At 38.4% G+C, this 19957-nt stretch overlaps 1 protein-coding gene across 4 annotated transcripts in view; it reads right to left on the bottom strand.

The window, feature by feature from the left end:
* Positions 1–17813, bottom strand: part of CHEK1 (checkpoint kinase 1) — a 31370-nt gene extending 13557 nt beyond the window's left edge. The window contains exons 1-5 of one of the 4 annotated variants that reach the window (XM_058687222.1): positions 17695–17813; positions 16879–16963; positions 15568–15791; positions 14301–14365; positions 14142–14211 (exon numbers count right to left, since the gene is read on the bottom strand). In XM_058687222.1, coding sequence (XP_058543205.1) covers positions 14142–14211; positions 14301–14365; positions 15568–15791; positions 16879–16943 — 424 coding nt within the window. In that variant the 5' untranslated portion in view covers positions 16944–16963; positions 17695–17813. Of the gene's footprint in view, positions 1–14141; positions 14212–14300; positions 14366–15567; positions 15792–16878; positions 16964–17068; positions 17381–17677 lie in introns of those variants that run through there. The other 3 variants (XM_058687223.1, XM_058687224.1, XM_058687225.1) reach the window with 3 other exon arrangements.
* Between the last annotated feature and the right edge of the window lie 2144 nt (positions 17814–19957).

The raw sequence follows: 19957 nt of genomic DNA, 5'->3' as shown, positions 1-19957 counted from the left end.
AGATCTTATAGCAAGGGAATCTAACGTAATCTTAGGAGGGAACACCCCCTATTATCAAGGTGTCAAATGGTATAACCTTTTTAGAGGGCAATCTATCTAAAGATGTCAAAATTGAAATATTCACTCTTTAAACTAGCAATTCCCAGGGCACCTCAGTGGCTCAGTCGGTTGAGTGTCTCACTTTGGCTGAGGTCATGATCTCACAGTTCATAGTGGGTTCAAGCCCTATGTCAGGCTCTGTGCTGACAGCTTGGAGCCTTGAGCCTGCTTCAGATTCTGTGTCTCCCTCTCACTGCCCATCCCCTCTTGTGCTGCCTCTCAATCTCAAAAATAAATAAACATTAAAAAAGAATTTTAAACTAGCAATTCCCATTTCCAGGAACACAAACACAGAAATAATCCCCCAAATTGACAAACACAAGAATATTCCTAGCAGTATTATCTGTAAATAGCTTAAATATCCAATAAAGAAATGGTATAATCTTGTTACACATGTATGCAAGGAAAACTATGTAGGTAAGTTGTTTAAAAAAAGAAAAGGTCTATCTATAGTTCTGACATGGAATAGGGTATGAGTGGAAAAAAAAGGACAAGGGCCATAGCAAATATCCATTATAACATGACCCAAGTTTTATACGGGGACTGCGCAAAACTTTAGAACAGACATCACTGTTCCATTTTCTAAGCTAGAAACAACTTAAATGTCCTAAAATAGGGAAATGATTCTTTAAAATCAGGTATATACATATCCATACAATATGATATATAATCCATTGATAATGTTTACCTGTATTTGAATTGGGAGGTAGCTACTGTAATTATCCTTTTAATAGCTATACATGACACAATCTTGACAAACCACTGAGAGTTAGAGTGCCAAGTTACTTCTATGTTACTAATCACTGAAAATACTAATGGATGACTGTAGCATTCCTCAGATTTTATTGTTTCCTTATGTCTGCAACATAACACTCAGGTTACAGAACTGCATATAATCAATTCTAAATTGAGGAGTGTGGTTATCTCTGAGAAAAAGAAAAGGGAATACATTTGAGAAGGCATACACAGGACTTGGACTATATTAGTAACATTATCTTTTTTTATTTATTTTAAAAAAATTTTTCTTTTTTAACGTTTATTTTTGAGACAGAGACAGAGACAGAGCATGAAAGGGGGAGGGTCAGAGAGAGGGAGACACAGAATCTGAAACAGGCTCTGAGCTGTCAGCACAGAGCCCGACGCGGGGCTCAAACTCACGGACCGCGAGATCATGACCTGAGCCGAAGTCGGACACTCAACCGACTGAGCCACCCAGGTGGCCCAGTAACATTATCTTTTTTAAAAAAGATTATTAAATATTGAATAGAAACAAAAGAATGTTTACAGAATATGCAGGATGTGAGCATATCCCATTTACCCAATACTCAACTTAAGAACATTCCTATCTCCTTTGAAATCCCTGTAATTAATTGGGGTGCCTGGGTGGCTCAGTCGGTTAAGCGTCCAACTTCGGCTCAGGTCATGATCTCGTGGTTTGGGAATTCGAGCCCAGCGTTGGGCTCTGTGCTGACAGCTCAGAGCCTGGAGCTTGCTTTGGATTCTGTGTCTCCTCTCTCTGCCCCTCCCCTACTTGTGCTCTGTCTCTATCAAAAATAAATAAATGTAAAAAAAAAAAAAAAAATTGAAATCCCCTGTAATTACTTCCCTCAATTTATTTCTTTCTCTACCTTCTCATAAGTAACCACCATTCTGATTTTGGTTTTAATATGCTTTTTTCCTCTGTAATTTTTCCCATATTTGTTTATTCCCAAATAAACAATGTTTTATTTTACATATTTTTGAACTTCCTATAAATAGAATCATACTGGTATAAATACTTCTATGAAACTTATATCCATGTCATTACTTGTACCTATAAATTATCCATTTCATAATTTATCTATTCTATTGTTGACAGATATTTAGGTTGTTTCCAGTTTTTTGCTATTATAAACACCACTGCTTCGAGTGGTATACATATGTATAATGTTTAATTTTTTAAACCAAGTTGTTACACAGGTGGTTGCTGTATTTTTATTTTATTATAATATGTATTATATGTTTTATATAATTTTTTACGTGCTTGAATTTATTTAAGTAAGCTCTATGCCCAATGTGAGGCTTGAATTCATCACTCTACAATCAAAAGTCACATGCTTTACTGACTGAGCCAGCCAGATGGGCCCCATGCCTGAATTTTTTTTAAGTTTTCATTAAAAGTAAAGATTTTTACACTATAAATACAATGGAAAAGGCTGAAAAATAAAGTCCACATGCACGTTAAAAAAGCATATTATCTTATGATCTAACTTATGTTAATACATATATGGGTAAAGATATATATGTCTCCTTTATCCTTACAACCCAAATAGATTCTTACTATCACCATTTTATAAAGAAGGAAAGTGGGGCAGAGAGAAGGCAAGCAACTTACCCAAGGCCATACACCTACTAGGAGGTGGCCTAGATTAACCCTAGGTTCAAATGACTGTAAATCTCAAGCTCTTAAAAATATGCTATACTGCTTCTCACAGGTAGACACACAATTCTTCTTTCCCAGAGTGTTTTATTTAGCTAGAAACCTACATTTATTCAAAAAAGGACTTAATTTGTAAATGAAGAAGGGGAGGAATTGACTGTAATACCATCAAGGCTATTAGCATTCAAAAAGTAATGAAAATAGAATGATAAATGGAAGTTAAAGGAATTCTCCAGCATCTGAGACAAAACTCGGGAGACAGGTACTGCCTGGGGCCTGGTCACAGAGAGTGAAAAAGCGGGGAGTGGACAAAAGCTGAAGACAGAGGGCTGGTGTGCCATTGCTGATCTGGGAGAACAGACTGGGTAGCTGGGCGGTGCCATTTTCACCGATCCCGCGCATACGCACCTAGAAGCCCGCAACAATCCACCCCAGTAGGCTAGCAGCGCCATCTAGTGGAGATCGGAGCTGTTACACTGAGCCCCGCCCAACTGGGCCAACTTCACTCTTCAAGAACAAAAGTCTCACAGGTGGCTTAGTTTACGGAGTATAAAGAGCTACATAGACTGACTTCTAGGGGAAAACGAAGCAATTTCAGTCCTACTTCAATCTGTTAGCAGGTTCATCTATTCAATTTTCTTTCTTTTCCTTTTTTTCTCTTTTACACTTCTTTTTCTTGAATACAGAAAGAGAAAAAATTCATTTTTATTTTCAAATTTATTAAAAATATTTTTAATTCTTATTACTGTATTTTTTATTTTTGTGTAAATTTTTTCAAATTCTATTTTACTTCCATCATTTTATTTTAATCTACTTCAGTGTATTCACCTTTTCAAATTTTCAAACAATTTCCGTTTTTTTCTTTTTCGTGAATGCAGAAAGAGAAAAACTTTATTTTTACTTTCAATTTCTATCAAAAATATATTTTTTTAATTTTTTACTTCATTTTTCATTTTTATGTAAATTATTTCAAATTCTATTTTACTTCCATCATTTTATTTTAGTCTACCACAGTGTATTCACTTTTTCAAACTTTCAAACAATTTCCTTTTTTTCCTTTTTTCTCTTTCTCGTTTCTTTTCTTTTTCTTTTTTTTTTTTTTTAATGTTTTTTATTTATTTTTGGGACAGAGAGAGACAGAGCATGAACGGGCGGGAGAGGGGCAGAGAGAGAGGGAGACACAGAATCGGAAACAGGCTCCAGGCTCCGAGCCATCAGCCCAGAGCCTGACGCGGGGCTCGAACTCACGGACCGCGAGATCGTGACCTGGCTGAAGTCGGACGCTTAACCGACTGCGCCACCCAGGCGCCCCCTTTTTCTTGAATACAGAAAGAAAAATTTCATTTTGTTTTTAATTTTTATTAAAAATATTTTTCTTTAATTTTTTTCTACTGTATTCTTTACTTTTGCGTATATTTTTTCAAATTCTGTTTTACTCCCCTCATCTCATTTTAGTCTACTTCAGTGTATTCATTTTTTCAAATTTTCAAACGATTTCCTTTTCTCCCCCCACCCCTTTTTTCTGTAATCTGTCAAACCACTTTCAACACCCAACCAAAACACACCTAGGATCTAGCATCATTTATTCAACTTTTGTTTCTGTGCGTGTTTTTAATTTTTTAATTTTAATATTTTTTTAATTTCAATTTTTCTACCTCATTAATTCATTTTCTGCCTTCAAAATGACAAAACGAAGGAATTCACCCCAAAAGAAAGAGCACAAAGAAACGACAGCCAGGGATTTAATCAACACCGATATAAGCAAGATGTCTGAACCAGAATTTAGAATCACCATAATAAGAATACTAGCTGGAGTCAAAAATAGATTAGTATCCCTTTCTGCAGAGATAAAAGAAGTAAAAATAGCCAGAATGAAATTAAAAATGCTACAACTGAGCTGCAATCACGGATGGATGCAGCTGCGGCAAGGATGGATGAGGCAGAACAGAGAATCAGCAATATAGAGGACAAACTTATAGAGAATAATGAAGCAGAAAAAAAGAGGGAGACTAAGGTAAAAGAGCATGATTTAAGAATTAGAGAAATCAGTGACTCATTAAAAAGGAACAACATCAGAATCATAGGGGTCCCAGAGGAGGAAGAGAGAGAAATAGGGGTAGAAGGGTTATGTGAGCAAATCATAGTGGAAAACTTTCCTAACCTGGGGAAAGACACAGACATCAAAATCCAGGAAGCACAGAGGACCCCCATTAGATTCAACAAAAACCGACCATCAACAAGGCATATCATAGTCAAATTCACAAAATACTCTGGCAAAGAGAGAATCATGGAAGCAGCAAGGGAAAAAAAGTCCCTAACCTACAAAGAAAGACAGATCAGGTTTGCAGCAGACCTATCCACAGAAACTTGGCAGGCCAGAAAGGAGTGGCAGGATATATTCAGTGTGCTGAATCAGAAAAATATGCAGCCAAGAATTCTTTATCTAGCAAGGCTGTCATTCAAAATAGAAGGAGAGATAAAAAGTTTCCCAGACAAACAAAAATTAAAGGTGTTTGTGACCACTAAACCAGCCCTTCAAGAAATTTTAAGGGGGACTCTCTGAGGGGAGAAAAGAAAGCAACAAAGATTAGAAAGGACCAGAGAACACCACCAGAAACTCCAACTCTACAAGCATCATCATGGCAACAAATTCATCTTTCAGTACTCACTCTAAACATCAATGGACTCAATGCTCCAATCAAAAGACATAGGGTAACAGAATGGATAAGAAAAGAAGATCCATCTATATGCTGTTTACAAGAGACCCACTTTAGACCTAAAGACACCTTCAGATTGAAAATAAGGGGATGGAGAACCATCTGTCACGCTAATGGTCAACAAAAGAAAGCCGGAGTAACCATACTTATATCAAACAATCTAGACTTTAAAATAAAGACTGTATCAAGAGATGCAGAAGGGCATTATATCACAATCAAGGGGTCTATCCACCAAGAAGAACTAACAATTGTAAACATTTATGTGCCAAATGTGAAAGCACCCAAATATATAAATCAATTAATCACAAACATAAAGAAACTCATTGACAGTAATACCATAATAGTAGGAGACTTCAACACCCCACTCACAGCAATGAACAGATCATCTCATCAAAAAATCAACAAGGAAACAATGGCTTTGAATGACACACTGGACCAGATGGACTTAACAGATATATTCAGAACATTTTATCCTAAAGCAGCAGAATATACATTCTTCTCCAGTGCACATGGAACGTTCTCCAGAATAGACCATATACTGGGACACAAGTCAGCCCTAAGTAAATACAAAAAGATTGAGATCATACTTTGCATATTTTCAGACCACAACGCTATGAAACTCGAAATCAACCACAAGAAAAATCTGGAAAGGTAACAAATACTTGGAGACTAAAGAACATCCTACTAAAGAATGAATGGGCTAACCAAGAAGATAAAGAGGAAATTAAAGAGTACATGGAAGTCGATGAAAATGGTAACACCACAACCCAAAACCTCTGGGATGCAGCAAAGGCGGTCATAAGAGGAAAGTATATAGCAATCCAGGCCTTCCTAAAGAAAGAAGAAAGATCTCAGATACACAGCCTAAACTTATGCTTTAAGGAGCTGGAAAAAGAATAGCAAATAAAACCCAAAACCAGCAGAAGACAGGAAACAATAAAGATTATAGCAGAAATGAATGCTATCAAAAGCAAAAAAACAGTAGAACAGATCAATGAAACCAGAAGCTGATTCTTCGAAAGAATTAACAAAATTGATTAACCACTAGCCAGTTTGATCAAAAAGAAAAAGGAAAGGACCCAAATAAATAAAATCAAGAATGAAAGAGGAGAGATCACAACCAACACAGCAGAAATAAAAACAATAATAAGAGAATATTATGAGCAATTATATGCCAATAAAACGGGCAATCTGGAAGAAACAGACAAATTCCGAAACATATACACTACCAAAACTGAAACAGGAAGAAATAGAAAATTTGAACACACCCATAACCAGTAAGGAAATCGAATTAGTAATCTAAAATCTGCCAAAAAACGAGAGTCCAGGGCCAGATGGCTTTCCAGGGGAATTCTACCAAACATTTAAGGAAGAGTTAACACCTATACTCTTGAAGCTGTTCCAAAAAATAGAAATGGAGGAAAACTTCCAAACTCTTTCTATGAAGCCAGCATTACCTTGATTCCAAAACCAGACAGAGATCCCACTAAAAAGGAGAACTACACACCAATTTTCCTGATGTACATGGGAGCAAAAATACTCAACAAGATATTAGCCAACCGGCTCCAACAATACATTAAAAAAATTATTCACCACGCCCAAATGGGATTTATACTTGGAATGCAGGGCTGGTTCAATATCTGCAAAAACAATTAACATGATTCATCACATAAATAAAAGAAAGGACAAGAACCATAGGATCCTCTCAATAGATGCAGAGAAAGCATTTGACAAAATACAGCATCCTTTCTTGATAAAAACCCTCAAGAAAGTAGGGATAGAAGGAGCATACTTCGAGATCATAAAAGCCATATATGAACAACCCAATGTTAATATTCTCAATGGGGAAAAACTGACAGCTTTCCCCCTAAGGTCACAAACAAGACCAGGATGTCGACTCTCACCACTGTTATTCAACATAGTATTGGAAGTCTTAGCCTCTGCAGTTAGACAACACAAAGAAATAAAACGCATCCAAATCAGCCAGGAGGAGGTCAAACTTTCACTCTTTGCAGATGACATGATACTCTATATGGAAAACCCAAAAGATTCCACCAAAAAACTGCTAGAATTGATTCATGAATTCAGCAAAGTTGCAGGATATAAAATCAACACACAGAAATCGGGTGCATTCCTATACATCAACAATGAAGCAACAGAAAGAGAAATCAAGGAATCAATCCCATTTACAGTTGCACCAAAAACCATAAAATACCTAGGATTAAATCTAACCAAAGAGGTGAAAAATCTATATGCTGAAAACTACAGAAAGCTTATGAAAGAAATTGAAGAAGACACAAAAAAATGGAAAAAGAGTCCATGCTCCTGGATAGGAAGAACAAATGTTGTTTAAAATGTTGATACTACCCAAAGCAATCTACATATTCAATGCAATACCTATCAAAATAACACCAGCATTCTTCACAGAGTTGGAACAAATAATCCTAAAATTTGTATGGAACCAGAAAAGACCCCGAATAGCCAAAGCAATCTTGAAAAAGAAAACCAAAGCAGGAGGCATCACAATCCCAGACTTCAAGCTATACTACAAAGCTGTAATCATCAAGACAGTATGGTACTGGCACAAGAACAGACACTCAGATCAATGGAACAGAATAGAGAACCCAGAAATGGACCCACAAACGTATGGCCACCTAATCTTTGACAAAGCAGGAAAGAATATCCAACGGAATCAAGACAGTCTCTTCCGCAAGTGGTGCTGGGAAAACTGGACAGCGACATGCAGAAGAATGAACCTGGACCACTTTCTTACACCAGTCACAAAAATAAACTCAAAATGGATGAAAGACCTCAATGTAAGACAGGAAGCCATCAAAATCCTCGAGGAGAAAGCAGGAAAAAACCTCTTTGATCTTGGCCGCAGCAACTTCTTACTCAACACGTCTCCTTAAGCAAGGGAAACAAAAGCAAAAATAAACTACTGGGACCTCATCAAAATAAAAAGCTTCTGCACAGCGAAGGAAACAATCAGCAAAACTAAAAGGCAACCGACAGAATGGGAGAAGATATTTGCAAATGACATATCAGATAAAGGTTTAGTATCCAAAATCTATAAAGAACTTATCAAACTCAACACCCAAAAAACAAATAATCCAGTGAAGACATGGGCAAAAGACATGAATACACTTCTCCAAAGAAGACATTCAAATGGCCAACGGACACATAAAAAAATGCTCAACATCACTCATCATCAGGGAAATACAAATCAAAACCATAATGAGATACCACCTTACACCTGTCAGAAAGGCTAACATTAACAATTCAAGCAACAACAGATGTTGGCGAGGATGCAGAGAAAAAGGATCTCTTTTGCATTGTTGGTGGGAATGCAAGCTGGTGCAGCCAGTCTGGAAAACAGTATGGAGGTTCCTCAAAAAACTAAAAATAGAACTACCCTACAACCCAGCAATTGCACTACTAGGCATTTATCCACAGGATACAAGTGTGCTGTTTTAAAGGGACATATGCACCCCCATGTTTATAACAGCACTATCAACAATAGCCAAAGTATGGAAAGAGCCCAAATGTCCATCAATGGATGAATGGATAAAGAAAATGTGGTATATATACATATATATATATATATATATATATATGTATATATACACAATGGAGTATCACTCAGCAATCAAAAAGAATGAAATCCTGCCATTTGCAATTACGTGGGTGGAACTGGAGGGTATTATGCTAAGTGAAATTAGTCAGAGAAAGACAAATATCATATGACTTCACTCATATGAGGACTTTAAGACAGAGAACAGATGAACATCAGGAAAGAGAAACAAAAATAATATAAAAACAGGGAGGAGGACAAAACAAAAGAGACTCATAAATATGGAGAACAAAGTGAGGGTTACTGGAGGGGTTGTGGGAGGGGAGATGGGCTAAATGGGTAAGGGGCACTAAGGAATCTATTCCTGAAATCATTGTTGCACTATATGCTAACTAATTTGGATGTAAATTTAAAAAATAAAAAATATAAATAAATAAATAAATAAATAAATAAATAAATAAATAAATAAATAAATAAATAAAGGAATTCTCCAGCTGTGCTCTCATTTCTTGGGACTCATCAATCAACGATTCTGTTTCTTTTTTCCCCATACACCAAATTCTCGAAATGTCTAAATGTTTGCTATGTGCCTTAAGAAGCTACTTGCAAAAGGCTAAATAACCAAAGGAGGATCTTAGGTAGCTAGGTAGATGGGTTAATAAAAGGATATCAAAAAGATATTCACCAAAACTTAACAGTGGTTATAACTGACTGATGGATTTCTGGTGATTTTTTACCTTTTCCTTTATGTTTTTCATCTTACTTCATGATTAACTTTTATCTTTATAAAGAAAAACACCCAATATTTTTAGTTTGGAAACAAAGCTTTCCTATTCCAAATATTCACATCTCCATTACTTATTAAATAAACTGGCTTTTCTTAGCTTATCTCCTTGTATGAAGGTCAATTACAGAGTTCAGGAAAATGTTAGGAGGCTGAAAAGAAAGTACAGTGACTTGTGAACAACACTGCCAGCAATACTAAACGTCAGGGTTGGACAAGATCTTAAAAATACTTTGGTCCAACTAGCCAAGCAATGTTTAAATTCTCTTTATAATATTCCCTGATAATTAATAATCTAGTGTTTGACTCTCATGTTATAAACTTATTACATTCCAAAGCAACCTATTCAATTTTTGGATAGGTCCAATAACAGGGTCCATTGCTTGCACTAATCCACTGCTTCTGTATAGTTTTCACCAACGTGTTCAGAAAAACTGTATTTAACCACTAGTAACGTTCTCCTGGGCTCCTTCAATTATTCCTTATTTTACATAGTTTGTGCCCCTTCCACCAGTCTCATCACTGTCCTGTAAAAGCACTTCAGTGATCTACATACCTTTTACAGTAGTGTCCCAGGACACCCAGTATTTCCAGTATGGCCTCACTGAAGCAGTGTTGGAATGCTATCTTCCTCATTCTCAATATCACCCTAGTTTTCTACTGACTACATCACACAGGTGACTAATATGAAATCTGTTACTTGGTAAAAGTCTTTTTTAACCTGCTTTTCTACCAAAGATAATGTGATTCAACTAAACTTAGTTACTTTTCAAAATCCAAATCCTGAACTTCAGATTTTTCTGTCCTGGAAAAGTTAAACCTGACCCACTTCTCTGGCCTGCTGTATTCATTCATTCAATATTTTTTAAAGCCTACTATTGGCCAGGCACTATTCTAATGCACTAAATAACCATTAAACAAAACAGACAAAAATCACTGCCTCATGCTACAGACATTTCTGTCATCTTTTTTGATCCTGACTTAATAAGCTAACACTTTCACTATCCATCTCTCAGTTTTCATGACATCCATAAAATACAACTAAACTCCTTGCATCTCTATCCAAATCACAGATTAAAAAGAACAAACAAGGGCTCCTGGGTGGCTCAGTTGGTTAAGCGTCCAACTTCAGCTCAGGTCATGATCTCAGGGTTCATGAGTTAGAGTCTGCATTGGGCTCTGCACTGATGAAAATGGATGCAGAAATTCTCAACAAAATACTAGCAAATTGAATCCAATAGTACACAGTTATTCTTGGACTGAAAGCATCCAATCAATGAATAGGATATACCATATTTGCAATCAATGAACATGATATACCATATTAATAAAAGAAAGGATAAGAACCATATGATCCTCTCGGTACATGACAGAAAAAGCATTTCACAACATACAGCATCCATTCTTGATAAAAAACCCTCAATAGGGGCGCCTGGGTGGCTCAGTTGGCTGAGCAACTGACTTGATTTTGACCCAGGTCATAACCCCAGGGTTGTGGGATCAAGCCCCGTGTTGGGTTTTATGCTGAGCATGGAGCCTGCTTAAGATTCTCTCTCTCTCCCTCCCTCTGCCTCTCTCCCCTACTCGAGTTCTCTCTCTAAAAAAACAAACAAGAAAACCCTCAAGAGGGGTGCCTGGGTGGCTCAGACAGCTAAGCATCTGACTTCAGCTCAAGTCATGATCTCCGAGTTCATGAGTTCAAGCCCTGCATCAGGCTCTCTGCTGTCAGCACAGAGCCCACTTTGGATCCTCTGTCCCCCATTCCCTCTGCCCCTCCCCCACTTGCACTCACTCTTTGTCTCTGTCTCTCGTTCTCAAAAATAAACACTTAAAAAAAAAACACAAAACCTCAATGAAGTAGGGATAGAGGGACCATACCTCAACATCATAAAACCATACATGAAAGACCCACAGCCAATATAATCCTCAGTGGGGAAAAACTGAGAGCTTTCTTCCTAAGATCAGGAACAAGACAAGGATGTCCACTATCACCATTGTTATTTAACATAATACAAGAAATCCTAGCTTCAGCAATCAGATAACAAAAAAAAATAATAGGCATCCAAATCAGCAAGGAAGAAGTCAAACTTTCACTATTTGCAGATGACATGATATTCTATGTAGAAAACCCAAATAATGCCACTGAAAAATTGTTAGAACTGACACATGGATTCAGTAAAGTTGCAGGATACAAAATCAACATACAGAAATCTGATGCATTTCTATACACCAATAAAGAAGCAACAGAAAGAGGAATTAAGAAATCAATCCCATTTACAATTGCACCAAAACCCATAAGAATACACCTAACCAAAGAGATAAAAGATCTGTACGCTGAAAACTACAAAACACATATGAAATAAATTGAAGATGACACAAAGAAACAGAAAAACATTCCATGCTCGTGGATTGGAAGAACAAATATTCATTGCAGAGCTACAGCAAACAATCCTAAAACCACAAACAACCCCAAATAGCCAAAGCAATGTGGAAAAAGAAAAGCAAAGCTGGAGACATCACAATTCTGGACTTCAAGTTATATTACAAAGCTGTAATCATTAAGACTGGATGGTACTGGCACAAAAACAGACACATAGATCAATGGAACAGAACAGATAACCCAGAAATAGACCCACAACTATATGGTCAACTAATCTTCAACAAAGCAGAAAAGAACATCCAATGAAAAAAGATGGTCTCTTCAACAAATGATATTGGGAAAACGGGACAGCAACCTGTAGAAGAATGAACCTGGACTACTTTCTTACATCATATACAAAAATAAATTCAAAATGGATCAAAGACCTAAATGTGAGACAGGAAACCATCAAAATCCTAGAGGAGAACACAGGCAACAACCTCTTTGATTTCAGTCATAACAACCTCTTATGAGACACATCACCAGAGGCAAAGGAAACAAAAGCAAACGTGAATTACTGAGACTTCATCAAGATAAACAGCTTCTGCACAGAAAATAAATTGTTTCTGCACAGAAAAAAATCAAAAAACTAAAAGACAACCTTTGGAATGGGAGAAGGTATTTCCAAATGACATATCTGATAAAGGGTTATTAATAACATCCAAAATCTATAAAGAACTTTTCAAACTTAGGCCTCAGTCGGTTGAGCATCTATCTGACTCTTGATTTTGGCTCAGGTCATCATCTCATGGTTTGTGAGATCAAGCCCTACTGTAAGCACAGGGCCTGCTTGGGATTCTCTCCCTCTCTCTCTCTCTCTCTCTCTGCCCTTCCCCTGATCACTCAAGCTCTCTCTCAAAATAAATACATAAACATTAAAAAAAAAAAAAAAAAAAGCTTACCAAACTCAACACTCAAAAATCAAATAATCCAGCTAAGAAATATGCAGAAGACATGAACAGACATTTTTCCAAAGAAGACATACAGATGGCTAACAAACATGAAACGATACTCAACATCACTCATCATCAGGGAAATAGAAATCAGAGCTACAATGAGATATCACCTCACACCTGTCAGAATGGCTAAAATGAACAACACAGGAAATAACAGATGTTGGCGAGGATGCAGAGAAAGAGAAACCTTCTTACACTGTGGGTGGGAATGTAAACTAGTGCAGCCACTCTAGAAAACAGTATGGCGGTTCCTCAAAAAGTTCAAAAAAGAACTACCCTATGATCCAGCAACTGCACTACTAGGTATTTAACCTAAGGATACATAAACACTGATTCGAAGGGACACATGCACCCTGATGTTTATAGCAGCATCTTCAACAACAGCCAAGATATGGAAACAGCCCAAGTGTTCATCAACAGATGAATGAATAAAGTTGTGGTATACATATACACTGGAATATTACTCGGCCATAAAAAAGAATGAAATCTTGCCATCTTCAATGACATGAATGGAACTAGAATGTATTATGATAAGCAAAATAAGTCAATCAGAGAAAGACAAATACCATATGATTTCACTCATATGTGCACTTTAAGAAATGAATCAGATAAACATAAGGAAAAAAAGAAGAGAGGCAAACCATAAAACAGACTCTTAACCATACAAAACAAACTGAGGATTTCTGGAGGGGAGGTTGGGCTGTGAGATGGGTTAAATGGGTGATGGGTATTAAGGAAGGCACTTGTTATGATAAGCACTGGGGGTTATATGTAAGTGATGAATCACTAAATTTTACTCCTGAAACTAATATTATACTATGTTAACTAACTGGAATTTAAATAAAAACTTGAAAAAAAATTAACTAATTAACTAACTAGAACAAACAGGCTATGGTCCAGGGTATTCCAACATAAACATTCCTTTATTAATTCACTGAAGAGTTAAGACTATTCATACAGTTATTCATTTAGTGAGCTAACCCTGCATCTAGATTAGATTTCTCTATCTCATCTACAACTATATCAGGAAGGGCTTGTAAAATATACTGAGTGTCTCAAATTTCCTACACTTTTCAGATTTTTTGCCCTAAATTTTCAATAATGCAAACGCTTCAACTCTGCCTTGTATAGATTAAAATGATTTAGGCAACAGTGACGAAATGCTATACCTACCCCTTTCATCCAATAGGAGATTTTCTGGCTTAATATCCCTGTGAGTTATCCCAATACCATGTAGATAAACCTAAAAGAGAAACAGAGAGAGGCATACTTTGCTAACTTACTTCATTCATATTAATTTTATGTAAAAGGAAAAGAAACAACTGTACTTACCACCCCTGCCATGAGTTGATGGAAGAACCTTTGAGCATCTTGTTCAGGCATGCCTATGTCTGGCTCTATAAGAATTAATAATGAAAGTTAGCCTGCCATGTAAACATAATCAGGCAGCAACCACAGAGTCTCCTAAATCAAAGCTTAGACATTTGTGATGGTATACTGGCAAACAGAATCTTATGCTAGCAATTAAGACTCTAGTGTCTGTTAATTCACACGGTACTTAATTAACTCACATTCCCCATCTGTTATGTGGCAAAAATAAAGTAACATCACAGGAAAACTACAGAGAGAAACTATTATCCAGATCAAGAATGCAAGCCATACCTTGAAAGCCTCTGATTTATCTTACACTAATCATGATTTATTTGGTATCTTTCCAATTCTCCCCTAATTTCTTCTAAATGCTCTGACATTGTTTTCTTCATCACTAAAATGTAACTGCCAAAGTATAAGCCTGGGCAAACATAAACTAATATCACCAAATATTGCACAACAAAATGAAACTTCATCTAATCCCTCATACTACAAAGCTATGAATGCCTGCAAAGTTCCTTTGGGAAATACAGTTTTATTAAAAAATGTTCTATTGTCAGTTTTCTTTTTATATTTTGATCTCTGTCTTTACCTCTTGATTTCTTTTACAGTGAACTCTCTCCTGAGATACATACTGGAGATTCTAAATAATCAGTTTTTAACTGTGAAAACAATAGCTGTAGACAATAAATTTAGATCCACATAATATATTTTTACGTACTTCTCAGTGTTCTGAAACATCAAGCCTTTGAATCTACATAGAATGCTGAAAGTAGCAAGTACAGAATTTACTAAATATAGGTAAAGCAATTCTAAAAAGTTCTCAAGTTATTTCACTTAAACAAAAAAGAACAAAAATAACAACATGCTATCATTTTGGCTCTGTAAATGCATGCAATGATTTCATGTAACTGGAATGTCTATAAAGAAAAGTCACTGTATAGGTAAAACAATACTTCACCATGAGATTAGTTTATCATTCTTAAACTCTACAAAACAGCAACCCTAACCAAAATCACATGCACAATTTGGGAAAAAGGTTCTCCTTGATGAATCTATATATACTTTAATGTATTAACATAACTTGCAAAAACAAGAAAACTTCCTGTAATTTCCTTGTTGCATAAGCAATTCTGAGTGGACAATGACCAAATAGCAGATCCAAGATTAAAAAACAAATTTAGAAACTTAATTAGTAGAATAGATATCTTAAATCTTATTTCCATACCTATTCGGTCAAAAAGTTCTCCTCCACTACAGTACTCCAGAAATAGATACTGGATATTGCCTTCTCTCCTGTGGCCATAGAATTTCACTACATTCTCATGATTTAACATTTTATTGATACAGATCTCCTTCTTAATATTTTCTGGACAGTCTATGGCACGTTTCATGTCTACAATCTTGACTGCAACTGCTTCTTCAGTTCTTCTATTCACAGCAAGTTGAACTCTAAAAAGGAAAACGAAGACATGTGAATTCTATTTAAGACTTCAAAAGATTAAATATTGACTTATCCAACAATTTTACCTTCGTTACTTTCTCCACCCGGTAAAAGCCAAGAAGATGGTTTCTGCCATGTTCTCAACAGAGAGTACTCCTTTCTGAAATGTGATGTATGATGGCTAATGCTCTACAGAAGTCATTATGTTGTGTATCCAAAGGTTATTTAATAAATGCTTGATAAAGTAAACTAAAACGGAGTAACAGTAATTCTAGGCCACATCACATATACACATGCTCTATTTATTTGATTTTAATAACGTTACCTAATATTTATTAACCTCATGCTATATATGCCTGTGCTAACTGTTCTAAGCACCTATGGGGTAGGTACTATTATTGTCATGGTAGACCTGAGGAAACAGAGATACATTAAGGAGCTTGCCTAAGAACACAAAACAATGTGTTAGTATGTAACAGAGTGAAAATCTGAAACCAGGTAGTCTGACTCCAGAGTCTGTTCATTTGCTCATTTAACCACTATGCTTAAAACCCAGCAAGGAATATGTGGGAGGAGAACCTGACTTCACAGGTCTCTTCCACTTCTTTACAGAAAAAAATGTTTTAAAAAAAGGAAGAAAAAAAATTGATCCTTACAAAATTTCACGCGGCTTTAGTTCCCAAAGGTCTTAGATTTCAAATGCAAAGATCTGTTCTCTGAGATGCCACTGTATTATAATAAACAACTCCTGGTGTGCCTAGGTGGGTCAGTGGTTGAGCATCTGACTTGATTTCCCACTCAGGTCATGATCCCAGGGTCGTGAGATCGAGCCTCAAGTTTGGGTCCACACTGGGCATGGAGCCTGTGTAGGATTCATTCTCTCTCTCTCTCTCTCTCTCTCTCTCTCCCTCTCCCCGCCCCACCCCGCCCCCCGCCCCCCAACCCGCCTCTCAACCATGCTCGCTCCCTGTCTAAATAAATAAATGAAAATAAAATAGAATACACAACTCCAAAACAACAAATCTGTACTCAAACAAGACAACAGACAGAAAACGAAAGCAAGCGTGAAGGCAAGGTAAAAGGACTCAAACTCACTCTCCATAGGCACCTTCTCCCAGGGTTTGCACCAAGTCCCAGTCTTCCACAAAGGGCACTGCCATGACTCCAGGATGGATCACGGCTGTAAAAGGCAGGAACCCGGAAAAGATGGGGCTGAGGATAAGCTTCAACCATCTGCCACGATCCCTCAACGTAACTAACAGTTTGGTTTTCCCCTCCGCTTCACCCGTATTTTACCCAAGGCTCTCAAGCACCAGCAAGTATACTAAATTCTGGCCTGTCGTGGTGTAATTCACACTCCCCACTCCCACGCGAACCGAAGCTACAACCGCCGCCCTCAGGCCTCCGAGGAAATGCAGCGGCTGTGCTGAGAGGCTGGGGGCACAAATGCTTTGGGGGGCGGGTGACTGGGGAAGGGAAGGGGTGAGACAGGTGAAGGGCTGCGGGCTAGAGGAGGACAGGGTTTCCCGACGACGCTTGCCGCCCCTCCTCCCCCCTTGCTCAGCTCCAATTCCCACCCCCACGCCATCCAGAAGGCCGGGAGGAGCCTGGGGCGGGGCCAAACTGCCCCAAGAAGCGGAAGGAAGGGCTAGCTGGCACTCGGGACGGCTGGCGCCCAAACCTTTGGGGTCCCCAGCAGGCAGAGAGGTAGTCTCTCCAATCCCTCTACAACAGGGTTCCCCCTGGTCCCAAACTCCTCCAGTCTCGGAAACCGCCCCTCCGCGGGAATCTCTCTGATCCACTTCGCTTGTCACCCATAACTTTCTCTCGCCATGCCCCTCTCAACGAATGTAGACCCCCCGAAGTCCTTTTCCAGACTCCTTTCCAACCCTACCAGCTGCCTCTCCTCACCAGGCCGTCCTTTGCCCGCCACCACAGGAATCCAAATGCGGCGCTTTTCCCGCCAAAACTTTCCCGGCGTCACGCTGTCGCAAACGCGCGCACCCTTGCCGTAAAGCAGGAGAGCGCGCGTCTCCTACTGCGGCTGCTGTGAAGAGTGGCCTTTTCGGGCGGCCGGTACCCAGAGGTTGCCCCCGAGGCGTGAGCTGGCCAGGCCCGGGTTACTTTAGAGTCGAGAGGAGACCCAGGCTGGAGAGGTTTAAGAACAGCCGAGCGCATCAACGCGAAGAATCTCCCGGCCCCGGTGCATGCAGGTGTCCGGTGCGTGGCTCGCAGTCGGGCCGTCCTCGCGCTCCTGGGCGGAGCCGAAGTCCCCTCGGAGACCTGCACACACGCTGGGAGTGCGGGTCCTCGAGTACCCTCCCCGCTGCTCTGGGCCTGGCAGCGTTGTGCGGATAGTATTCAGAAGTGTTGCCTCGGAAACTTTAAGAAGGGGCACAGATCAAACTAGAGCCGAGAAGCTAGAACAGCCGTTTCGAACAGATCCCGTGAAGAATGACAGAACTTTGTGGCGGGAGCGAGAAGCACAGACTGGCCGCGCTGCGGGGTGGGGGGTGGAAAGGCATCCCTCGGAAGCAAGCGACACTTTGTACTGTGAGGGCGTGTCGGGATAACCAGTTTTGCCTTGTCTCCAGACTCCAAAACACGACTTTAGCCCAGCCTTTCTGAAGGAACAGCATCTCCATAGCCTTAATTCTTCTATCCTCTTTTTCATTCTCACTGTGTAAAAAAGACAGCTGGAGGCAAAGGGACTGTTTTGCCTCGTTTTTTACGATGCGTTATTTTAAAAGCAGAGTAACCAGTTTAAATGGGAAAGAAAATTCTCGGGATAGGGACTTGCTTGAGAACAAAATAATGTGGAAAAACCGTAAGTGTTCCCCCTTGACAGTAAACTACACTGGGAACTCAAGGTGCAGGCAAGATAATCTCCATTAAATTCTCCAGTTCTTAAAACTGGGCTACACACCTCGAGTATAAAGCTCTTGATTGTGATACTGGTAATACAGTAAAATGAGTGTACAACATGTTACCCAAAACACACACGTTTTAAAGCAAAGTCCGGGGACAGAAAAACAAGGCCAGAGCACTTCAAAGTGCTTGTTGGAGTTTTTAACCATGACATCAACAGTTTAGGGTTCATGGAATAAAGTAAGTTTTCCAGGTCATTTACTCCATTTTCGCACTGTGCTATAAACAAAGAATATGAAGAAAGGAAGAGGGGGACCTACACAGTTCCTGTGTCTGGATGGAATTAAGCTATCTTAGCCTGAAAAATGAATAAGGTATACAGGTTTCAGTTAAAGAATGTGAGAGAATCAGTGCACACAATAGCTTCTGTTCCCTTCTGAAACCTTACTACAATAGTAAATATTAAAACGATTTAATAATAGTAAAGTTTACTATTTTAAAATAGTAAATTTGTAACAAAAGGCAATAACCCACAAGAATGGAGTATGAAAAACAAAATTTTGGAAATTGGGAAGTTTTTAGATGAATGATAAAGATGAATCTTAAAACCAGCAATAGGAAAGAAAAGCAACTTGATTTACATCACAGAACTCCCAAAAGGCTCAAGTTGGATTAGTGACACCAGGTAACTGAACGTGGAGATGAAGGTGGGGCTAAACAGGGCAGGCTGAAAGACTAAGAAGCCAAGAGAATTGGATCCCGTCCCTCCTTTATATACCTAAGGAACTGCTCCTCCCCAAAGCTGGTACAAAACTTGAGAGGGTAAACCCTATCCTAACTGGAGAGCATCAGGCACAGTTAAAAACTTGGGTACCTTACTGAAAACAAAGGTATTAAGTTTATGTACTGAAACTCAAAGCCTTCTTGCCCCACCTTACTCCCAGAAATCTGCCAGCTAGGCATCTCTAAGACATACAGGCCTTCAGGAGGGAATCTAACCTATCTAAAAGATCTAAAAATACCGGTATCAGGGATCTCCTATGTAACAATTATGTAACAATGTAATTCTGTTCCTGTGTAACAACGTGACAACTCAGCCAGATCACAGGAAAGCAGCTGACATTCAGTAAGCCCCACCCCATATAGACCTTCCAATCAGCTTTTTAGGGCCCCACTTCCTAAGAAGAGCAGACAACCAAGAATTTGAAAAGGCCTTTAATATGAAGGATATTAAAACAAAGGATTATTTTTTTAAAAAGCTCTTGGACATAAAAAAAAAAATAGTAACAGCAGGAAAAAAAAGGAA

The sequence above is a fragment of the Neofelis nebulosa genome, chromosome 10 (genome assembly GCF_028018385.1).
Source record: "Neofelis nebulosa isolate mNeoNeb1 chromosome 10, mNeoNeb1.pri, whole genome shotgun sequence".
Lineage (NCBI taxonomy): Eukaryota > Metazoa > Chordata > Mammalia > Carnivora > Felidae > Neofelis > Neofelis nebulosa.
This window is presented reverse-complemented; position numbering and strand designations above follow the sequence as displayed.